Raw genomic sequence first — 18,640 nt, forward strand, 5'->3', positions numbered from 1 at the left:
GGGGTTGGCAGCCAATAAAAATGCATCGGATCAAAGGTACCTAGCCCCTCACCTATTTTAGCCTATGGTAGAAGTACCAGCAATCTCTCGAGTTACAAATTGCTACATCACACTGCTCACATCCTCAAATTGATTGACGGATAACGGGTTCTGGGGCAGCTGCTTGACAATAAGCTCTCGTCGCGGCACTTGGAAGGGTTGAAAATCGAAGCCTCGGTCTTCGGCAGGCAGAAAAGCCGGTCTCCGGGTGCTATCACCGTCATGCTCTTGAAGGCTATTATCTTCATTGATAAAGCTGCTGTCATCATACGCGTTGAGAGCCTCCGCCGATATCTTTATAGGTACCGATTGGGAAGTCATTGATCAGTCCGAAAGAATTTCTATGAGGATGTAGGCGGAATCAACCAATGACGCATCATAAGGTTCCCCTCATGGGGGTATCAAGGACGTGGGGGGCGCTCCGCACGGCTTGGAACACATCCCTCAGGCAATCCGTCCGCCGTGCTCTCCCCGGTCGCCGCCTGATGGGCAAGTCGGCATCCACCTCAGATTGGATTGCAGCGTACAGGTCTGCCGGGCTTTCCAGGGTCGACTCAGCTGCGGCCGTGATTGTTGACTTCTTCTACATCTTCTACCTCTCACAATTCCCCGGACTTCCATCCCTACCTCTTGCCCTATCCGCCGCGTCCGTGCTCACGATTGGCGTGCGGCTCGATAATGTCGACATGCAAGACGATTCGAAGTTTGGGCCAGGGTCAGTATACGACAGGGCCGCAGCGCTCCCACCTCTACCCGCTGGGTCCGGCTGGCTGGAATTTTGTGCGGATGTTGCAGTGTGTGGTGCCATAATCAAAGATCGCGAAACAGTTTGGACCGGGTTCCCCTGTCAACTACCGGAAGTGTGTCTCAGCCCTGCAGCGCTGATGGATCTCCGGTGGATAGATGGGATGGTAGGGCCTTTCTATGGCGCGGCTCTGCGTCTGTTGGGCATGGACGGTCCAGCGGGGCGGATCATCTCCGGCGTTGGCGACTGCGGGTGCGCTCGGCTCGCCATGGACCAGCTCGTCAGATATAATGAGCTTGCTGATATTATACATGACCAATATCTGGATTTGCCGCTTAACGACGTGCTCGCGGCAACTGGGCTGTCAGGCCGCTTTGACCCATCCGCGTACCAGTTCTCCTGCAACGTCGTAGTGGAGCGTATCTCACGTTGCCCTAGGCATGACGAAGACACCCAGGACTTGCTGGCTGGCATAGCGTCTGGCGCCGTCGTCCCATATACTATCATACCTCGGTACAACTTGCTCGTCGAGTTGGCATCGCACGGGCCCCCGCCGGAACCTCAGTGGTACTGCGTCCCATTGGAGGACGCGGTTGAATACGACTGCTCGACTTTCCTGGCTGAGGATTGGAGCGTGTCAAATTTCCCCACGCTCAGAACGGGATCTGGGGGGCCGCGCGGGCAGCAGCTCTGCGCACGTCGAACGTGGCATCACAGTCTGCTACCATCTGCAGCTATGAGGCAGTTCTCGACTCGCTAGGGGGCGGGTGTTCTCTCGAAACCTTCCTCGGCTTTCTCGCTTCACACGAGAGCTTCGATGATAGTGTCGCCAGGTCCACCTTGGGCGGATTCTGGGACTTGCTGACCGCCAGAGCGCCTCGGCATAGCGACGTAGCGGCTTTCTTCTTACAGTACAAATCGGCCCTCATGTCCCGGCCCGCCTGTCTCACGGGGGGATACAACAGATTGCTTACTGGCCTGATGGCTACCATAATTGAGGCTACTACACTCAACCCTTACGCCAGGTTGTCTCGGCTGGCCGCCTCCCCTCAGCCGCCTGCTCGGCTGTCTAAGGAACGGCCAGCAATGGAGCTCTAACAAGCCTCTCCGGGTACCACTTTGTCGCATATGAAGCCTACTTGGGAATGATTGCTCACAGAGTTTTGCCTGCCCTGCTGTCAATATTGTTGCATACATTCGTTGCGGGTCACGATCACTGTCCCGGGGCAGAGGAGGTATCTTTGTGGGAATTGCTATACGGGCATGACATTTTGGCTACACGGGCATGGCTCTTATACGGGCATGACTTTTGTAACATCTGATTCGCTAGATGTCCGTTGACCCATAGATACATCTCCGCAAAGGCGGCGAAACCAGCTTCGCTAACAAGATCTCCTTTTCAGTGTAGAAGCAATTAGGTCGGGCCAGCCCCCTTGAACAGGTCTTGCACAGGCGTTAAAATAAGGACTGATTTTCCATACAGAACAAGGCCAACTCCATTACGTCCTCGAAGGCAGCTATCTACACCTCTATTTCCTAACTGTTATACAAGAAAGAACCTCCTCGTCGCTCTTAACCATTTCCCACTGACTCCTGCGCCTTCGGATGCTTGGTTGCGTCCTCCGTCCGCTGGCACGCATCCCTGTAGTTCTTCCATTTCCCAGAGTAGCTGACTGACTGCGTGTCTGGGGCTGGGATGAGGGACCGACCCGGCTACCGGCCCGTTGGCTCTCTTCCAGGGCAAGTCTAGCAAGCGTCGACTTGTTCCGACTCCCTGGTAGTCGACCTCGCCTGCGCCCTGACGCCTGGCTAGCTGGTTGGCTTGCTGGCTTACTGGCGGGTTGGATACTGGACTGGCTGCTTGTACCGATAGCTAGCCGTGTCGGAACAGCCTGTGTAGTATTCTTCGGCCTACCGCGGAGAGCAGTGGCGATCTTGGGGTCGAGGATCCGTCGATAGGGATCTCGAGAGGTTGACTCTCGCAGCCGCCACCGTGGATGGACGTCCCACTTAGTAAAAGGCGTGCCAGACCCCATCTTCGAGTAGATCCTATGGCAACAGGGGATACCCAGCTCTACCGATACTGAGCAGTCCTCACTACAATCCACGAGAGGATCAGGGAACGGGTTCTTCCCTGTCGGCATCGCTTTCCTTGCTAGCCGATATTGCTTTGTGATCAGCCCGAGGCCTTTGGACGAAATCGATGCTCGCAATTCACCTAGGTACTCAGAGCTCAAGCTGAGATACCTACCCCTGATAACCAGGTAGGAAGCTTCGACTCTTCTAGCTATATGTCCCTTACTAACTTATCTACTTATCTAACAGGTGAATCAAATCGCCTGGAAAGATAGTGCCCTCGTATTATTCTTATCAACTGTGTTCAAGGGCGATGAGAGGACCGACCGTTGAAGAAACTATCAACGAAAAAGGCCACAGCGCGGCCGATACAGCATTTCTTCAGCGGTGAGCCAGTCAAGCTGACATCTATCCCTACGGTGGCTGCTTCCTATGATGATGAAATGAATCATGTGGATCGAGGAGACCAAATGAGGGCATATCAAGGTTATGATCACTCGATCCGCAGAGGCGCTTGGCAGGCTCTCACTTGGACCTTCCTTCTTGACGTGGCCCTTGTGAATAGCCACCTTCTTCAACTCCATGGGCAGCCAAGTTGGAAGCGATATACAAGCCAGAAAGAGTGGCGCCGATGCATTCATAACGAGCTCTTCAAGGCGTTCCATACGACCAGTCAGTCAAGGAGAAAGTTTCGGACCGGAGACGAATTTACGCCTATTGCACAGCATGAATTTATCGCAAGAGGGAAAAAATCGGACTGCGTAGCCTGTCAGGGTTATCGCCTTGGGCAGCCGAGGTCGAGGAGCTCGAGGCGGCCGTTGGCGCCGGTCAGTAATAACAGAAGGGGGCAGCGGCGCCGACAATCAACGAAAGGATGTAAGCAATGCGATGTCGCGCTTTGTAACTCAGATTATTGTTGGGACTTCTATCATAGGCTAATTTAGGTGGGAAGTAATGTACCTTTCATGTTTGGATTTTAATTGGCTAGACACCCATGTAGCGACCTCGACGGAGGTTTTCGACACTAGAAGGGATAGTTGTCAGGGAAGTCAAACTGGTAATCGTCGGCTGACCCATGCCACGCAAGCGCCAAAAAATTTCCCATACAAAATTAATCGTCGACGACTCACCGACGCAAGGCATAGGTGTCGGGGATAGTTTTTCGTCAGGCGATACGACTGTAGCGTCATGGCCGCGTATGCATTCGGTTACCGGCACATACGGAGTGAGTGGAACTTCCCACTCCCAGGCCATCACATGTCAGCAACATCCGCTTGTAGTGCAGTCCACCCGCCAACTGAATAGCCCCAATCTGTGGCTTGAATCATTAAAACCATAACAGCAGTTCGACCTCACAGTTTAAAGCAGTCCAATTGAATCTGCAGCCTCTAAGGCCATCCTTGTAGTGTGTTGACGCGACGGATAAACCATAACACAAGAGGATATGTTTTGGTTGGGAAATATGAAAGCGGAGAGAGGCCATGTCAGCCCACTTCACGTTTAATGTGCACACCACTAGCTGGCGTAGGCCATATCGCCGCAAAGTGACGCTTCGCTCAACTATATCTCTTACTATTTCTCATCAAGATATAACATGCGAATGCAACGAAGAGGCTATGTACTTGAAGCCCTGAACTTCTTGAGGCCTTCATGTTCATGAATGGCGTCCAGATGTGTTTTGCTCCCAAAGCATCGTTCCTTGCTATCGCTAGGTATCCATCACTCCCATTCCGCTCTCACCGCGCTACCCTGAACTCAATGTTTGGCTTTACCAGGGACATAGTCCAAGGTTTCATGACCATTTTCCCAGAGGTTGCGTCTAATATTAGCGGGACAAGGTAACAACTAAGGCGTGCGCCACGGTGGAGAAAATTGCGGGCGATAGTGCCAGCACTGCCCTTAGGGTCAGATGCCGGATTGGATTCAATTCAACGGCGGTCTCGGCCAGGGACATCGTAACGCATAAATTGGCCGGGCGCTCTGCGGTTGATGGCCCAATCATGCCCGGGGAACGAAGCATTATGCAGGTGCAGGCCGCAGACAGACGGAGAGAACAGAGACAGGCCGCAGACAGACGGAGACAGACGGAGAGAACAGAGAAAGAGATGGTCGGCTCGTCAAGGAAAAGAGAAGCGACGCTGGCGCGATAGAAGTGGCGCGGTCGTGGCGTAGCGAGAACCTTTCGTTCCTCAGGGCATATCTGCTCAGTTCGAGGGAGCGGCAAGGCTTTTCTAGCTAGAAATGGCGCTCTACTTTGCAGTCTCGACTTGAACTGGTTGTTCCATAGTATGCAGCCTGATTTTAAGTCGCAGAAGCTGACGATCATGGCTGATTGCCACTCCGATAAGGGACGGAGAGCAGTTATGCCATGTCTCAGGCTTATAACTTATGTTCGCCTCGAAAGGTTGGATCGGAAAGCAGCTATAAGTTCAAGTCGATTCGCTCTTTAACCAAGACAACTGGAGCAGTTTCCGACTACCAACTCCAACAGCGATTCGAAATGGGGCCTGGGATTTCACAGTCTCCAACTGGCTCTCCCACGGGGAGAGAATCGCAAGCATTCTCGCCTCAATCACCACAATCAACTGAAGAGGACTCGCATATCCATTCGCCATGGCTTGACCCATTGAGTCCCAATCTCCGAGACTCTTTCGTCATCCTCGGCAAACATGACAGCCAGATGGGACTTCTTGGTACCAATCGAGCCGATCATACGGGCCCTGGTCTGGACGTCTTCCGGTCCAGTTCGAACAAAGTACGCCAGCCGGACCCGTGGCCGAAGAAAGTGGTCAAGAGCAAGTGGTCGATGGTCATCTGTCTTATGCTTGGAGTTGGCGGCGCCCTTGGTCACCATTTTCTCTATGATCATCTCCATGGCCGAGAAGCCAAAGACCAGCAATGGTGGCTCCGACTGGGCCAATTCATTTCCTTCGTCGCTAAGGCAAACTTCGTCGTGGCCGTTTTGATGGCTCGCCAGCAGGTGGCCTGGAGGGCAGTCGGACAGAAAGGCTTCTCTGTTGAAGCAGTCGACTCTCTCTTTGGGGCCGTCCACGACGTCATGGAGCTCTTCAACAAGGAAGCATGGAATAAGTCCTGGCTCGTCATGTTTCTTGCCATGTACATGTGGGCCAGCACTTTTATCGTCATTTTCTCGTCAGCTACTCTTGATGTTGTCCCAGACACTAAACGAGAAAACACCACGTGCCCATCAATCCGAACTCTGAACTTCTCCAATGATGTGAAAAAGAGCTGGAGAGATGAAAAGAAGGCCGAGAACGAGACCTTGATCGGAATCTCCCTTTCCTCCTATAACGAGACCATGGACGGTAAAAAGTCGGAGAATAAGAATGACCAGAACTTCTTCGACTACTGGGACAAGCCCAGTAAGGCATTAGGAGCTATTGCTTCCACTGTTTTCCCCGAGGGCAACCACTCCAGAGGGACAATGTAGCACTGGAAGTCTGCGGAGATGGCTGGGACTGTTCAACCACCATTCATTTTATGGGACCAGGATATAAGTGTAAACAGCTCGCCAAAAACGCCGGATCTACGATGGAGAAGTTCGGAGAGGCCAAGCCCCCTGTTGACCTGGATATGCTTGTTCCTGCTGGAAATTACACGTACTACGCAACCACAAACGAAGGGGATTATTCTCGGCCACAAATTAACCCCGGCGAGGGCGGTGTACCCACCCAGCCACTGCCGTTCCCCCGAATCTTGGTGCTTTCAGAACTGAGCCAATTATCTGGCTTGGACACGCTACTGTGGACGATGTGACCACCCCACACGCCCTAAACAACAGTGATAAGGGGTGGAAAGACGACTATACACCAGTGATCTTTGCGTGCGAGCACTGGGAAACGAACTACACGGTCAATCTCAACTATACGAGTGGTCTACAGACGTACAATGTGACCAAGCGAGATTATAAGCACAAGATCATCGACACCACATATATAGGTAACAGCAGTAGTGATGGGACCCTGGACGGAACCATTGCGGCACCCAAAGAGAATTATGTCCTGCCTCACCCAGACTTTAGAAAGTATCGTCAAGTTGCCGCATACCATGCCCTCGGCAAAAAGCTGCGCGACCTGCTACACGGATCTATCAAGCTGCCAGATTTCATAACAGACTCCGAGATCACAACTTCGAAGCTCATCGACCGGCACGAGCATCTGACCGTTCCCAACTTTCAAGATGCAATGCGCCATCTGTACGAAGATCTGCTCATCTCTCTCCTCTCAGATCCTCAGTTGCTTGTTGTGTCGTGGGCAGCGGACCCAAGCAAACTCTCGGGTACCGGCGTTGGCGGTCCAGATACATACTATTCATGTGTACGTCAACGAGAAGCCAATTACTTCTTCTACCAACGGAAAGTGCTAGTAGCCGTCTACGTTGCATCATTTGCCGTTGCCTCAGTCGGCGTAACCTACGGCATTGTTGCAATGTACAAGGACGGGGTCAGGGAACAGCGCGAGATGACATTCTCTTCGATCGCAGGAGCGACAAGGAGAGTGAGTCTAGATCAAAATGAGGATAGAGAGACACAGATCCGGTGCTGGCCTGTCGAGGAACGTTCTGGAGACCGGCTCTACGAGTTTAGGGCTGAGGGACGTGCTGGACAGGAAAACGGCTCGAGGTCTGCTTTTGGAGAGAAGGCTTCTCTTGCGGTCAGGGAGGTGGCAGAGCCATGGTCTGTTTGATGTGTTGTTTCCAAAGGGAAGAGGCACTCCTTGAACCCTAACCAGAGTGGCGCATCAATCACTATCAATCACTATGAAGGTGATAATGCAATGAAATGACTGCTGATTAAGCAGGACCACAATGATAATGATCATTGAGGGGCAAGGAATGAAACGATAGTGATTGAAATGATTCAATGAACGGAACATCCCGGCCATAGTGAGCGCGATTAAGTCTGGGCTCATTCTTCTGCCACCACATCCTTGAGCAATCCGTCATAATCGTCCAGCAAACCCGCCTTTAACCAGGACCTCACGGTTTGCGTTACGGCAACTGTTTCCGCCTGCAGCCGGCAGCGTTTGGCCGACACCATGTTCCCACAGGAAGAGAATACCCTCTCGCACTCCGCCGCCATTGGAGGCACAGACTCTGTGCCTCGAGGTAAATTACCAGGAGGTAAATTACCAAAACCCCTAGGTAAATGACGGTCATAAACCCGAGGTTTATGACGCGTCATTTATCACGTGCTTCCAAGCACTATTTGGTGACTACGAAACGGCGTCGGTGGAATGATAATACGCACATACAGTCTGGTGTCATTGGTATTCGTCGGGGATGAGGTACCGATCACACCAAAATTGGCTGTGCGGGTACAAGAGGTCCATACCCCCGTGCAACGGCTCCGCGCTTGTTTCTTCGCCAAAACTCACAGACTTGCTACTTCAATATGATAGTATTATATATCTCGAAAGCCAACCTATTTACATTTCAACGTCAATAAACAGACTCTCATATGGTGATCATGGGGTCAGGGAATGACGGGTTGTTCAGAGAACCGAATTTTTCCAAAACAAAGTAAAATTGGTACATATAATACAGCGATAAAATCGTAACCGAATGCATCTAGTCCCATAATTTTCACTACCTCATGGCGTAAGTTATCGTGGTTTGAAATAATTGTCGGATTGAAGCTCGAGAAAATGGTTGATGACATAAGAAAGTCTTGGCTCAGATAAATTCCGAATAGGAATGGCGTCGACCCACTGCAAAGTCTTGGCTCAGAAAAAATCGAAAGTAGAATAGTGCGGACCCGCTCGAAAAGTCTTGGCTCAGAAATATTCAAGAAGGGAATAGCTCTGTATCCTGGCAGGGTCGTCCGAAACTTATTGCCTAGGAAAAAGCAATAACGTCGCAACAGGATAAATGTAATAAATCCTTCACCCAATTCGAGACGGCTTAACGACGGTATATTCAACGAAATCTCGTGCAAAACTTTTCCGAGCTCCCCAGCGCTACCCGGCGCCAGGCAGAGGCCGCTCTAGGGCAGATTGAAAAGAGATGTAGTTATGCACATTTGACAAGGCTGTTGGAAGATTGTGCTGTTGATGGCCCAGGCCACGATCCTTGGGTCCTACCCCCGTATAATCAAGCCACCAAACTTTCCTCCCTCGAGGAAAACAACTGCCGAAATTACTCCTCATTATGATGCTGACTGTATTATACACTGCCATGACCCCTGAAAGCCACATTAATAGAATAGTGACCGGTTGTTTCCTCTATATAAGGTGTAATTATTCGTTCATCTTATAGTGTAGATGCGGTGGTCCCTACCTGCATTCAGCTATTCCCTACAATACTGTCCCCTAACTTGATTTACTCGTCTGCAACTAAGTTACTCGGCAGAACGTTCGTTCACTATATCATTACTACCGCATTATCTCTATCTGATAACCTGGCCTTTCTATTTTCATCACCCTCGCCTTTCACGAAACAAGTATGTCTGATAAACAACAACCGAGACGCCGAGGGCGACCTAGAAAGGTACAGACAGAAGCCGAACGACTAGCGGCGCAACGCATATACTCGAGAACCTATTACCACCGCCGATTACAAGGAGATGTAGACTCGGAGCTTCGTATGAAGTTTTACCAGCACGCGTCTTACACTCCAGCAACCTCGTCAGGGGAACTTGAAACGCCGGCTTCTCCTACTGCCCTAGACAGCCTCTCTATACCACCATCGAGCAATCCCGAAGATTTTGATGATCCTAACCCTCCTTTGAACGGTGACTCCCTGTGGGATCAGGATCATGATGTCATTCGAAATAATGACCAGAATTGCCCGTCCGATGTGGACAGCACGACCAGTCGTGCATCCGCTGCTTCGGAAGAAAATGATGAGATCTATGATGATACACCACTTCCAAACTGTTCAGCTGGGGAGGGAAGGCATCAGCCTGACGAAGGAATGCAGGAACTCCTAGAAGCTGTCGAGAAAAGCCTTCATATATCGACGTTACCAGCTCAAGGTATCTATGTCATTTCCCCTTGCGTCGCATCCTAGGGTTGCACTCAGGACTTGCCTTAATTACTGATTACATCTATAGCTGATGAATGCGACAATGAAAGCAATGAATGCTATAACGACTGCGAGTCCTTCGAGCATCTTCATCAACACCTGTCCACTCCCGATGACTCAGTTCCCACACTTGAAAAGTACCTTGCCCAAGAATGGGCGGCCCACCCGAGCTGCTCAAGTCAAGAACACACGGCAGATCATGAAGAATTGGCCAAGAACGAATACCATCACTCCTGCGACTCTCTAGACGACGTTGTGGCTCGGCTGGACGGATTAATCGATGACGACCATAGCCACCATCCACTCCCATATGTCACAGATCCTTCTTCTGATCTTCTCAATCACACCTCTCAGCCTGAGGCTGCCTACAATGGCGACACTCATCCGGCTGTGGGACATTCAATGGACCCGCACTGTCATGACGATTATCGGGCGGCTTGTCAGATTGCCTTGGAAGGATCGCTCAGTGGCGGTGCACCGCCAAGCCTCTGCCTCCCGACAAGACACGGCTTTGATAAGCCATTTGCAAAGGACCTGATCCAGAAAACCTACGATATTGATAGTATTTGCAGTTTTCCCTCTTCCTTAGCTGTTGCCAAACAGGGTATTCAATGGTATCCACAGCCCTTTGCCATCTTCAACCACACCGACGATGTACATCTCAAGATCGATATCCCGAGCAACAGTTTCACCCAAACCAACTATCGCCCCCAGGAAACCTCTCAGCGACGACGACCCCTACACCATGTGCCTAACTATTGCTTTGGGCGGATCCAAGGTTTGATCGATACATTCATTTGGGTATTCTTCCCGGGTCTATGTCCCCGGCACGTACCGGACAATCCACTCGAACACACCTGTCTTCCCAAGGAGCACTACTCGTGCTGGTACGACCAGGTCCTATTGCCAGCTATTACTGCAGCGGTACAAGACCCAAATATACTCCAGTACATACCCAAAAGCCGCCATATCGCCCAATCTAATTCCCGCGCCCGGCAAGAGGGCATCTCCACGGAACGCCTCAAGGACGGGAATGCAAATACCGACATCCTCGGCCAAGGCAGGAGGACCCACGCACTCTCATATATTCTTCAGCAAAGGCACCTTGGTGCCATTTGGCAAGGGGCCCAATCTCGCGCAGCGGCATTCCCCCAATTCGCCGGCATAAGGCTGTACATGGGGGCTAAGAACCTGAAACTTGCCTACATGAATGCCGATCTCACGCAGACCATCCATGACTGGCGCAACCAATGGAATGCCGCTGTGGACCAGACATTCCTTGACCACTGTGTTACGTACATCGACATTGGTCGTCAATATACCCCTCGAATCGGCTCCGTCGCCGAGGCCAATGTGCTTTTGTGGCGGCGATGCTGTCTGAAGCGCCTTTGGCGACAGCGACAGTGTTGGAGTCGTTGTTATAATGCTACGCACTCTGCTGAACAAAGGTCATCTGAAGTCCCGGAGCCACTTAAGCCTGGATCCGCTCCCCTCCGTCTCGCCGAGTACCCTAAGCTTACGATGCGTGACACGGTGGACATGACCATCAAGCCCACGGACGGGAGCCGTGAGATCCTCGAAGGCCTCGTATACAGCCAGTTTTACAACTTCATCAAGGTTCCTTTTGACGTCGCTAAGCAATATCCATTCCAGAACCGCCAGCTCGAAAAAATGGCACTAGATCCCGCGTATCTAGATGATTGTGAGGGATCTACCCGCGGGAATCATGCAAACCAGGCCTCTCTCAAACTTGCCTATCGCTTGAGCAAGCTGCGTGTAAGGGCGAGCTTAGTTCCGGATGGCAGGGACGGTATCTCGGCCCCGTTCACTTACGGGGTACGAGCCGAAGATCGCGTATCTTTGGCGCTGCTCGAGCGCATCGTCTTACACCTTGACCCTTCTCAGACTACAACACAAGGAGGCTGTGAACAGCCACCCTCAGATCGGGGGGCTCCATTTTTTGCCGTTCAATCAAGAACAATGGCGCGGTTTCTGCACGGCACCATTAACAAGTATTGCTTTCTCTTCGAGTACATTAAATCGCAAACCGCAGACAGATACTCCCTACCTGAGACTATCGTCATGATCCTGGCACTCCGAAGCTTGCGTCTGAACATGTCTGGAATCATCGCCAAGGAGTCAGTACTTTGGAGAGATCGTTAGAAGTCGACCAGGCAAATCGCCACACGAGATGCTCAACGACAGTACCTCGAGATTGAACGAGAGGGCCTTGGCTTATACAAAACTTCAAAAGACTACGGGCTAGGCTGGTGGCTCCCGGGGAAGTTTGACTGGGATAATTGGCGCTTCAAGAACGATGTTGGTGAACGACTGATGGTGGGCAACAACATCCTGCTGGGTGAATATGGTGATAGGAACGTAGGAATGTAGTTCTAGCCTTCAATGAGCCCTAGGTAGGGGTCCCCTGGATATTCCCAACGGCAGTGTCACACCAAGAATGATTGTGAATTAACCATGACTCCGTAACTACTTTCCAGTATGGTTTTAGGGTGATTGAAGTAGCTATATTGATGGAAGTATTTCCTTAAAACTAGCAATTCGGTTTTCGCTGTGATGCAGCTATACGCATTCATTCGAGTGTTGATCTTGAATCTCATTGTCTTCTCTAAGCCTGCCTTCCCCCTCTCCGCAACCATGCTCTTCATGTCGGCACCTGCAGAGTGATCTAATTTCCTGCGCTTCCCCCTTTAAGCTCGACAATTTCACAGCTGAACGGTAGGAGCCTATATATAAACTGTCCAGTGGGGTAAAAATAAAAATCCAAACGGGGGAAACCAGATTTGCAAGCTAAATAAGGTAATGTATTCCATAAGCGAGTCGGCTAGTTTCTAACCCGACGCGTTTCTTCCACGACGAGCCATGGATCCGCTTCTTGCCGAAGCTAGGGTTATTTTGGCCCTCGAAGCTACTAAGAACAACAAAAAGCTAAGCATTCGAGCTGCAGCAAAGATATACGACGTTCCTCGTACAACCCTGGCCGACCCATGCGCTAGCCGACCTGCACGACGCGATATCTTACCCAACTCGCTTAAGCTCGTAGAATTGGAAAAGGACGCTATCATACAGTACGTAAAGCTGTGCGCGATCTTATCCGCCTAGATTGCGTGGTGCTGAAGATATGGGCAACCAACTACACACATCGCGTCGGGCATTGGCAGGAACTGGGCCTCTTGACTTCGCCAGGCCCCGGTCAGAGCTCCGTACGCGTTTTCCTCGCAAATAAAATTACTAGCGAGCTAAATTCGAGAATCCAAAGGTTAGTGGCGAGTGGTTTGTACTTGTACGGAATATCAAGACCGAGTACGGTATCCCCGATGAGGATACCGTACGACTTCGACGAGACTGGGTTCATGATGGGCATTATCTTCGCATGAACGGTGCTTACTACCTCTGACAGCCGTGGAAAGGCCAAATTAGCCAAGGCCGGCAACCGAGAGTGGGCAACTGCTTCCCAAGGAGCCAATGCTCAAGGCTGGACTGTTCCACCGTTCATCATACTAGCCGTGCAGTACCATTTGGCCAACTGTACAAAGAGTGATCCCAGCAGATTGGGACATTACAGCAACCGAAATGACCGGAATGCCAACGAAATAGGCCTAGATTGGATCAAGTACTTCGACAAGCATATAGCGTGTCGTATGAAGGGCATATATCGGCTATTTATCCTCGACGGCCACAAGACCCACCACTCTACCGTATTCGAACTCTACTATAAAGAACATATCATTCGTATACTTTGCATGCCTCCGAATTCCTCCTATTTCCTCCAGCCACTAGAGATTAGGTGCTTTGGGCCGATGAAAAAGGCGTATGGCCGCCAGATCGAGGACCTGATGCGGGCGCATATCACGCGCGTGAGCAGGATCGGGTTTCTATGCGCATTCTCCAAGGCCTTTTTTGCTTCTATGCCAAAGAAACATATACAGAGAGACTTTGTAAGTGCTGGCATCGTACCGTACAATCCAGAAAGGGTTCTTCCCAAGCTAGATGTATAGTTACGGACTCCAACACCCACCGGAAGTGTGAGGCCAATGGTGGAAAGCGCCGCAGTCATCTAGGTCAGGCACAGGATCTCCTTTTCCTTTACATGGACGCTTGCAACGAGGCTTTCCCACCAAGCGTACCTCTTGCCGATAGACCTGAACAGGGCCGTGGGCGCAGATGGGATCCTCACATCAGTGTCGATCCAGGCCCAGATGCGCTTCAGAGCTTGATACAGTGGAGGAACGCTCTGATAAGAGTTTGTTAGCACCGTAATTCTGTAACGCAATTGCAGTAGACCAGAGTAGCGCCAGAACCAGCCTGCCCGACTGGTAGGACTCAAAGAAGCAAATGGCAATTCTCCACTTACACTCCGCACTGGTATTCGAACGACCTCCTCAAACCAGTCCCGTGATACGTTCTTGTGGTCGGGGAGCGTTGCGAGCATGCCCAAGAAAAAAACTGGGAGTAGAGGTGCTTGTGCCGTAAAGTGTGAGCCCGATGTCGGCATGATGCGGATGCACTTCGCGAGGTCCGTTAAATTAGCAAGAACGCCGGGGTGGTTTCGAGGCAGCCTAAAAGTCCAATGAGCACTCTGAGTCCTCATGACGATTACCGCAGCGCGGAAGGAAGGTCTCAAGCCAAATCAAATCCCTCCTCCACCCGTCCCGACTCTGCTTCTTCATCCATACTTCATCCATACCTTAATAGTCGACATTGCAAGTAAATGATCGCAGCAATTCTCCACGCCTCGGCCGTTACATCCGTCATTTCCCGGTTCGAGTCGATGATTGTGTCGTCCGACTTCGATCTGACCCATTCTATCGTTGGAGGGCGTGTTTGGGCGTCCTCCCACGATATGCCTTCTCGACTCCACTGCCGCATCTCTTGGAGTTGACGGTGAAGATACCGTGCCGTGATGGGAACAATGGTGCTGTTGGGTTCTTGCTGCAGGCGGGCCGCGCAGTACGTCACTTGGCTCATGGTATGCAGCAGCTTCTTGGAAAAGCCACATCCGCCGTGGATCTCAAACATGTCCTTCTCGGTGCCATAGAGAAGCCAGCCAAATCTACCGGCCTCTTCCTCGGGTTTCAGCGTGGCTGGCGAAGGGAGCGCCATCATTGGCTGGGCAAGAATGACCGCTCGGCCGACGATGATGGACTGGGAGATGCGGAGATCGCTATATTGGACGTTGTGGTCTTTCCAGAATCGGCAACCGGGATCTGTTTTGTGGAGCAAGTACTCGCCTTGTTTGAACCCTTCCAACCAGCGAGGGGAGGAAGGTTTCTTGAGCCGCCGCTCGGTTAGGACAATCTAAATGAGAGTAAGATCTTGTTACGACAAGGTGTCGACGGAGCGCGATCATTCGACAACGGTTTGCGGTTACACGTACATCTTGCATGGAGAGGATAACAGCCATGGTAATGACTTCATCCCCTCCCCGATTCGTCTGCTCTCTGGAGCAACAAGAAGCTTGCTGAAATACTCGTCTGCCATCACATACCGTTCATTGATTCGTTGCCGAATAAGCTCATCCGGCAGGTAATCATAGATATATACCCCAGCCAAGCTCTGAATGGCGTATAGGATGCCTTCGTTCTTATGCATCGGTGCCAAGTCCCTTAACCATAGGTTCGTGTGGTTGAGAATGCTCCTTCCCGGACACCAATTCTTCGTATCTGTGATCAATTCATGAGGAGTCGCTCGGCAAACCCAACAAGGTATTGTATGTCCCTTTACAGGGACATAGATTACGGACGTACAGAATTCAAATAACCGCCTATCGATGCGATCCATCTTGGCTTGGAAGCCAAATTGTGGTGGCAGCATTCTCGGCTGATCGGTCGTCATGGCTTGCAATGCAGACTCTTGAGGTGGTGTTGGAAGGTTTGTCGCCATCGTTTGCGGGAGCACATTTGTCCAGGCCATATCGGTCTTCACTGGTAAAACAGACATGCTAGTCGCCGCGTATGGCGCAGGCATGGGCCCGATGAGGGTCACAACACTGGAACGCCGACTGACAGTAGATAGCTGCGTCGAGTCCGTAGTGACATCCTCTATACCATCGTTGGATGATGGTGGCACAGCAAGGGTGGATGGCCGTCTCGACGGCTGTCGAGATGGCCAGTTGAACTTCACATAGCCATTGATCTGGCCATTTTTAGGTCGGAGAAAGCGCGGAATGGTTGACACCGACACTCTATGTTCACGGTCCGTGAAGGGGCTGATGAGAACCGTTCTGTCTACCGGCTCATGGCTCTCGGGACCTTGAGGATCGGCTGCGAGCTTTGTAGAGGCAGCCGGTACCGCGGGCAGCAGATGAGGTAGGCGAGTTGGCTGAGGAGCTTGATGAGAACATGGCTGGGGTACTGCATGAAATGTCAGCTCAACGACTTCATTAGTCTACTACTATAGCGCGACCGGTTTACTAGGCGGCTTTGGTTTCTTTCGATCGGAAATGGAACAATGACGAGGCAGGGACCATGAACGAAGATCGGTTCTGAGCAGGATTCGCCCAGGGGTGAGATTGAGCGCGGTGAGGGGGTGCATCATGTTCTCTCTCATCTCAATGCCCAAGGCTTCACGTTCATGAGCCGAGCACCATATCGACACCAATCACAAGGATATTATAGGAACGACAAGGAGTCCGGACGAGAGGGGAGACCCCGTCAATAAAGGCGCGAATGTGGAACGAGGGGAAGAAAGGCTGGAAAGAGGCGGTGAATGCGCGGGCAGGCTCGTTTCCTTACCTGAGAAAGTCGGTCCCCAACAACACTTGAATTCCGTAGCAAGATTGAAGGGCACCTGCGATGGAGATGTCAAGCCCACAGACAATTCTATTGGATTATCAAACAACGGGACACCAGTGGCCAAGTGCCTATTTATATTGTTGGAATCCCTTGGATGGGCAGCGGCTATATTCACTGGGATTGTGTCGTTGTCATGCTGCTGGTACTTGACGCGCTTTAGCGGACGATCAGACTCTGGCCGGTGCTCCATCTGAGCGGCTCGCCGCGATGAAGTCAACAGACCGCAGGGTGCGCCGGAAGACGACTCTAGCTCGCCTGCAGCGCTTAGCAGAAACCTGCGTATTGCAGTGAATGGAAGGGGAAATGGGGGGCCAGGGAGTGACACCTTGGGGTTGGCCGTATGATACGGCCCGTATCAGAGCACCAGGGGAATCCGGCGGCAGCGGGCGGCCGCAACAACGAGACGAGTGCGACAGAGAGGGGCCGGGACGCTAGGGCCAGCGTGCTATCGTTGCGGCGCGTTACTCGAGAGCCTATTGCGATGCTAACAGAGTGGTTCGCTTTAAGACGAAAACCACGCTTATGGAAAGTGCATTTGGAAGCGACAACCAAGAGAATTGAGGAGACAATAAAAGCGAAGGGGAAAGTGCGCAAGAGGAAGCAGAAAGGCAACCAAGGGGAAGCGTGGAGTAGTACTTATTTTATTGTAAAAAGCATGCCGACCAGGCCGTTCCATCACCCTTGGTCCGTTCCCAAAACGTACTCCGTACGAAAGGAGGTCCCCGTTCGAAAAAGCAACTACGCCGCCACATCTAGGATAAATACATTAAGCACGAACGCACTCCATACTCTTATTAATATTGGTAATACCAGACACTAGCGAGCCATAGAGGTCTAGCAAGAGATTTTCTGCCCTGTTTTCGATGGAGCTCTGTAGCAGGATGAAGCAAGATACCGACAGGTAGATATGGCGTTTGTACTTGAGGCAAAATTTTTAAAACGTTTCTCCGCTCTAGGAGAAGGGTTGCATCTCCCACGGGAAGGTGTTTCTCCAATGGCTACCCGTTGGAATAGAGCGGGCCAACTTGAGCAAGCTAAAGGTCGCTTCCAGATGCAGTGTCGCCCAAGTGCCGCGCCTCACGCGCCTTGAAGCGCGCCCTTGGCTTGGCGCCGTGATGAACCCAAGATTACGGTTACACGGAGCGGGTAGCATCAGCGAGTGCGTGTACCAATCGTATGCCATCTTGCAAGCCTGACTGGCTTCCGCTGTAAAGCCCCCTGCAGCCACGGTGTGGGTCATTTCGAGTTCATGTCGATCTCAAAATAATGTGGGCACGGTCCGCGCGAGCGAAAGGACGGTTGGACCAAGCGAGCGGCACCGAGGTTGCAGAGCCTTCTTTTCTCCTTCCCCCTTCTCATTCTTCGTCCACGAGTGCATAGCACAACACTCATTGAATTTCACGCAACGTGGCGGTGGATATGAGGCGAAAGTGAGGGAAAGGAGCGAGACACGTAGTCATGGAAGACTTAATCTTACATCTCTATGAGGTGCAATAATGACAAAGGTTATTGAGAAAAGGAGGCGGCCAGAGACCATAGATGACTTGTGAACATCCCATCATTTGAGACTGGCCCTCCTCTCCATGGACCGTTGCAGAGCCTAACCCTTGAGCTGGTCCGTGCTGCGGCAAGTGCCGCTTGATCCGGGGCTGCATATCTGCACCCCACTGCCTCTGCAGGCCCATTCTTCATTCGGTGGATAGGTGTCGCACATCACCACTAGGTCCGTGCGACTGGATATGAAACGCGGCCCGTACTTAGGGGTCGTGTATCCTGTTCCACATCTAGCTTGTCGCATCAAGGATTCCAATCCTAACGACATGAGCTTAAATAGCTGTGCCCAAACACATGGCTGTTCAATTTCCTTTGTTCTTCAGATAATTCTCATCAATTGACTGGTGCCATCAATGATCCCTGTGGAGCC

At 51.6% G+C, this 18,640-nt stretch overlaps 6 protein-coding genes across 6 annotated transcripts; 5 read left to right on the forward strand and 1 right to left on the reverse strand.

The window, feature by feature from the left end:
- Window positions 1-261: 261 nt before the first annotated feature.
- On the forward strand, window positions 262-1,882 carry MRS44_017029 (uncharacterized protein; the record flags this gene model as incomplete). The annotated part of the gene is made up of 3 exons (XM_065617547.1): window positions 262-341; window positions 488-1,351; window positions 1,519-1,882. 3 exons carry the CDS (start codon window positions 262-264, stop codon window positions 1,880-1,882), a joined length of 1,308 nt encoding a protein of 435 aa, XP_065473619.1.
- A 3,346-nt stretch (window positions 1,883-5,228) lies between these two features.
- Window positions 5,229-6,311, forward strand: MRS44_017030 (uncharacterized protein; the record flags this gene model as incomplete). Its single annotated transcript, XM_046278919.2, has 1 exon — window positions 5,229-6,311. The coding sequence occupies one exon, from the start codon at window positions 5,229-5,231 to the stop codon at window positions 6,309-6,311; it is 1,083 nt and encodes a 360-aa protein (XP_046127188.2).
- A 101-nt stretch (window positions 6,312-6,412) lies between these two features.
- On the forward strand, window positions 6,413-7,566 carry MRS44_017031 (uncharacterized protein; the record flags this gene model as incomplete). The annotated part of the gene is made up of 2 exons (XM_065617548.1): window positions 6,413-6,480; window positions 6,591-7,566. 2 exons carry the CDS (start codon window positions 6,413-6,415, stop codon window positions 7,564-7,566), a joined length of 1,044 nt encoding a protein of 347 aa, XP_065473620.1.
- A 1,756-nt stretch (window positions 7,567-9,322) lies between these two features.
- Window positions 9,323-12,067, forward strand: MRS44_017032 (uncharacterized protein; the record flags this gene model as incomplete). Its single annotated transcript, XM_046274422.2, has 2 exons — window positions 9,323-9,854; window positions 9,933-12,067. The coding sequence occupies 2 exons, from the start codon at window positions 9,323-9,325 to the stop codon at window positions 12,065-12,067; spliced, it is 2,667 nt and encodes an 888-aa protein (XP_046123357.2).
- A 717-nt stretch (window positions 12,068-12,784) lies between these two features.
- MRS44_017033 (uncharacterized protein) lies at window positions 12,785-13,920 on the forward strand (the record flags this gene model as incomplete). Its single annotated transcript, XM_065617549.1, has 2 exons — window positions 12,785-12,990; window positions 13,323-13,920. 2 exons carry the CDS (start codon window positions 12,785-12,787, stop codon window positions 13,918-13,920), a joined length of 804 nt encoding a protein of 267 aa, XP_065473621.1.
- Window positions 13,921-13,979: 59 nt separating this feature from the next.
- On the reverse strand, window positions 13,980-16,456 carry MRS44_017034 (uncharacterized protein; the record flags this gene model as incomplete). Its single annotated transcript, XM_065617550.1, has 7 exons — window positions 13,980-14,156; window positions 14,277-14,481; window positions 14,610-15,220; window positions 15,300-15,363; window positions 15,411-15,585; window positions 15,670-16,275; window positions 16,336-16,456. 7 exons carry the CDS (start codon window positions 16,454-16,456, stop codon window positions 13,980-13,982), a joined length of 1,959 nt encoding a protein of 652 aa, XP_065473622.1.
- Between the last annotated feature and the right edge of the window lie 2,184 nt (window positions 16,457-18,640).

Source organism: Fusarium solani, assembly GCF_023522795.1.
Source record: "Fusarium solani strain SB1 chromosome Unknown bctg00000013, whole genome shotgun sequence".
Classification (NCBI taxonomy): Eukaryota; Fungi; Ascomycota; class Sordariomycetes; order Hypocreales; family Nectriaceae; genus Fusarium; species Fusarium solani.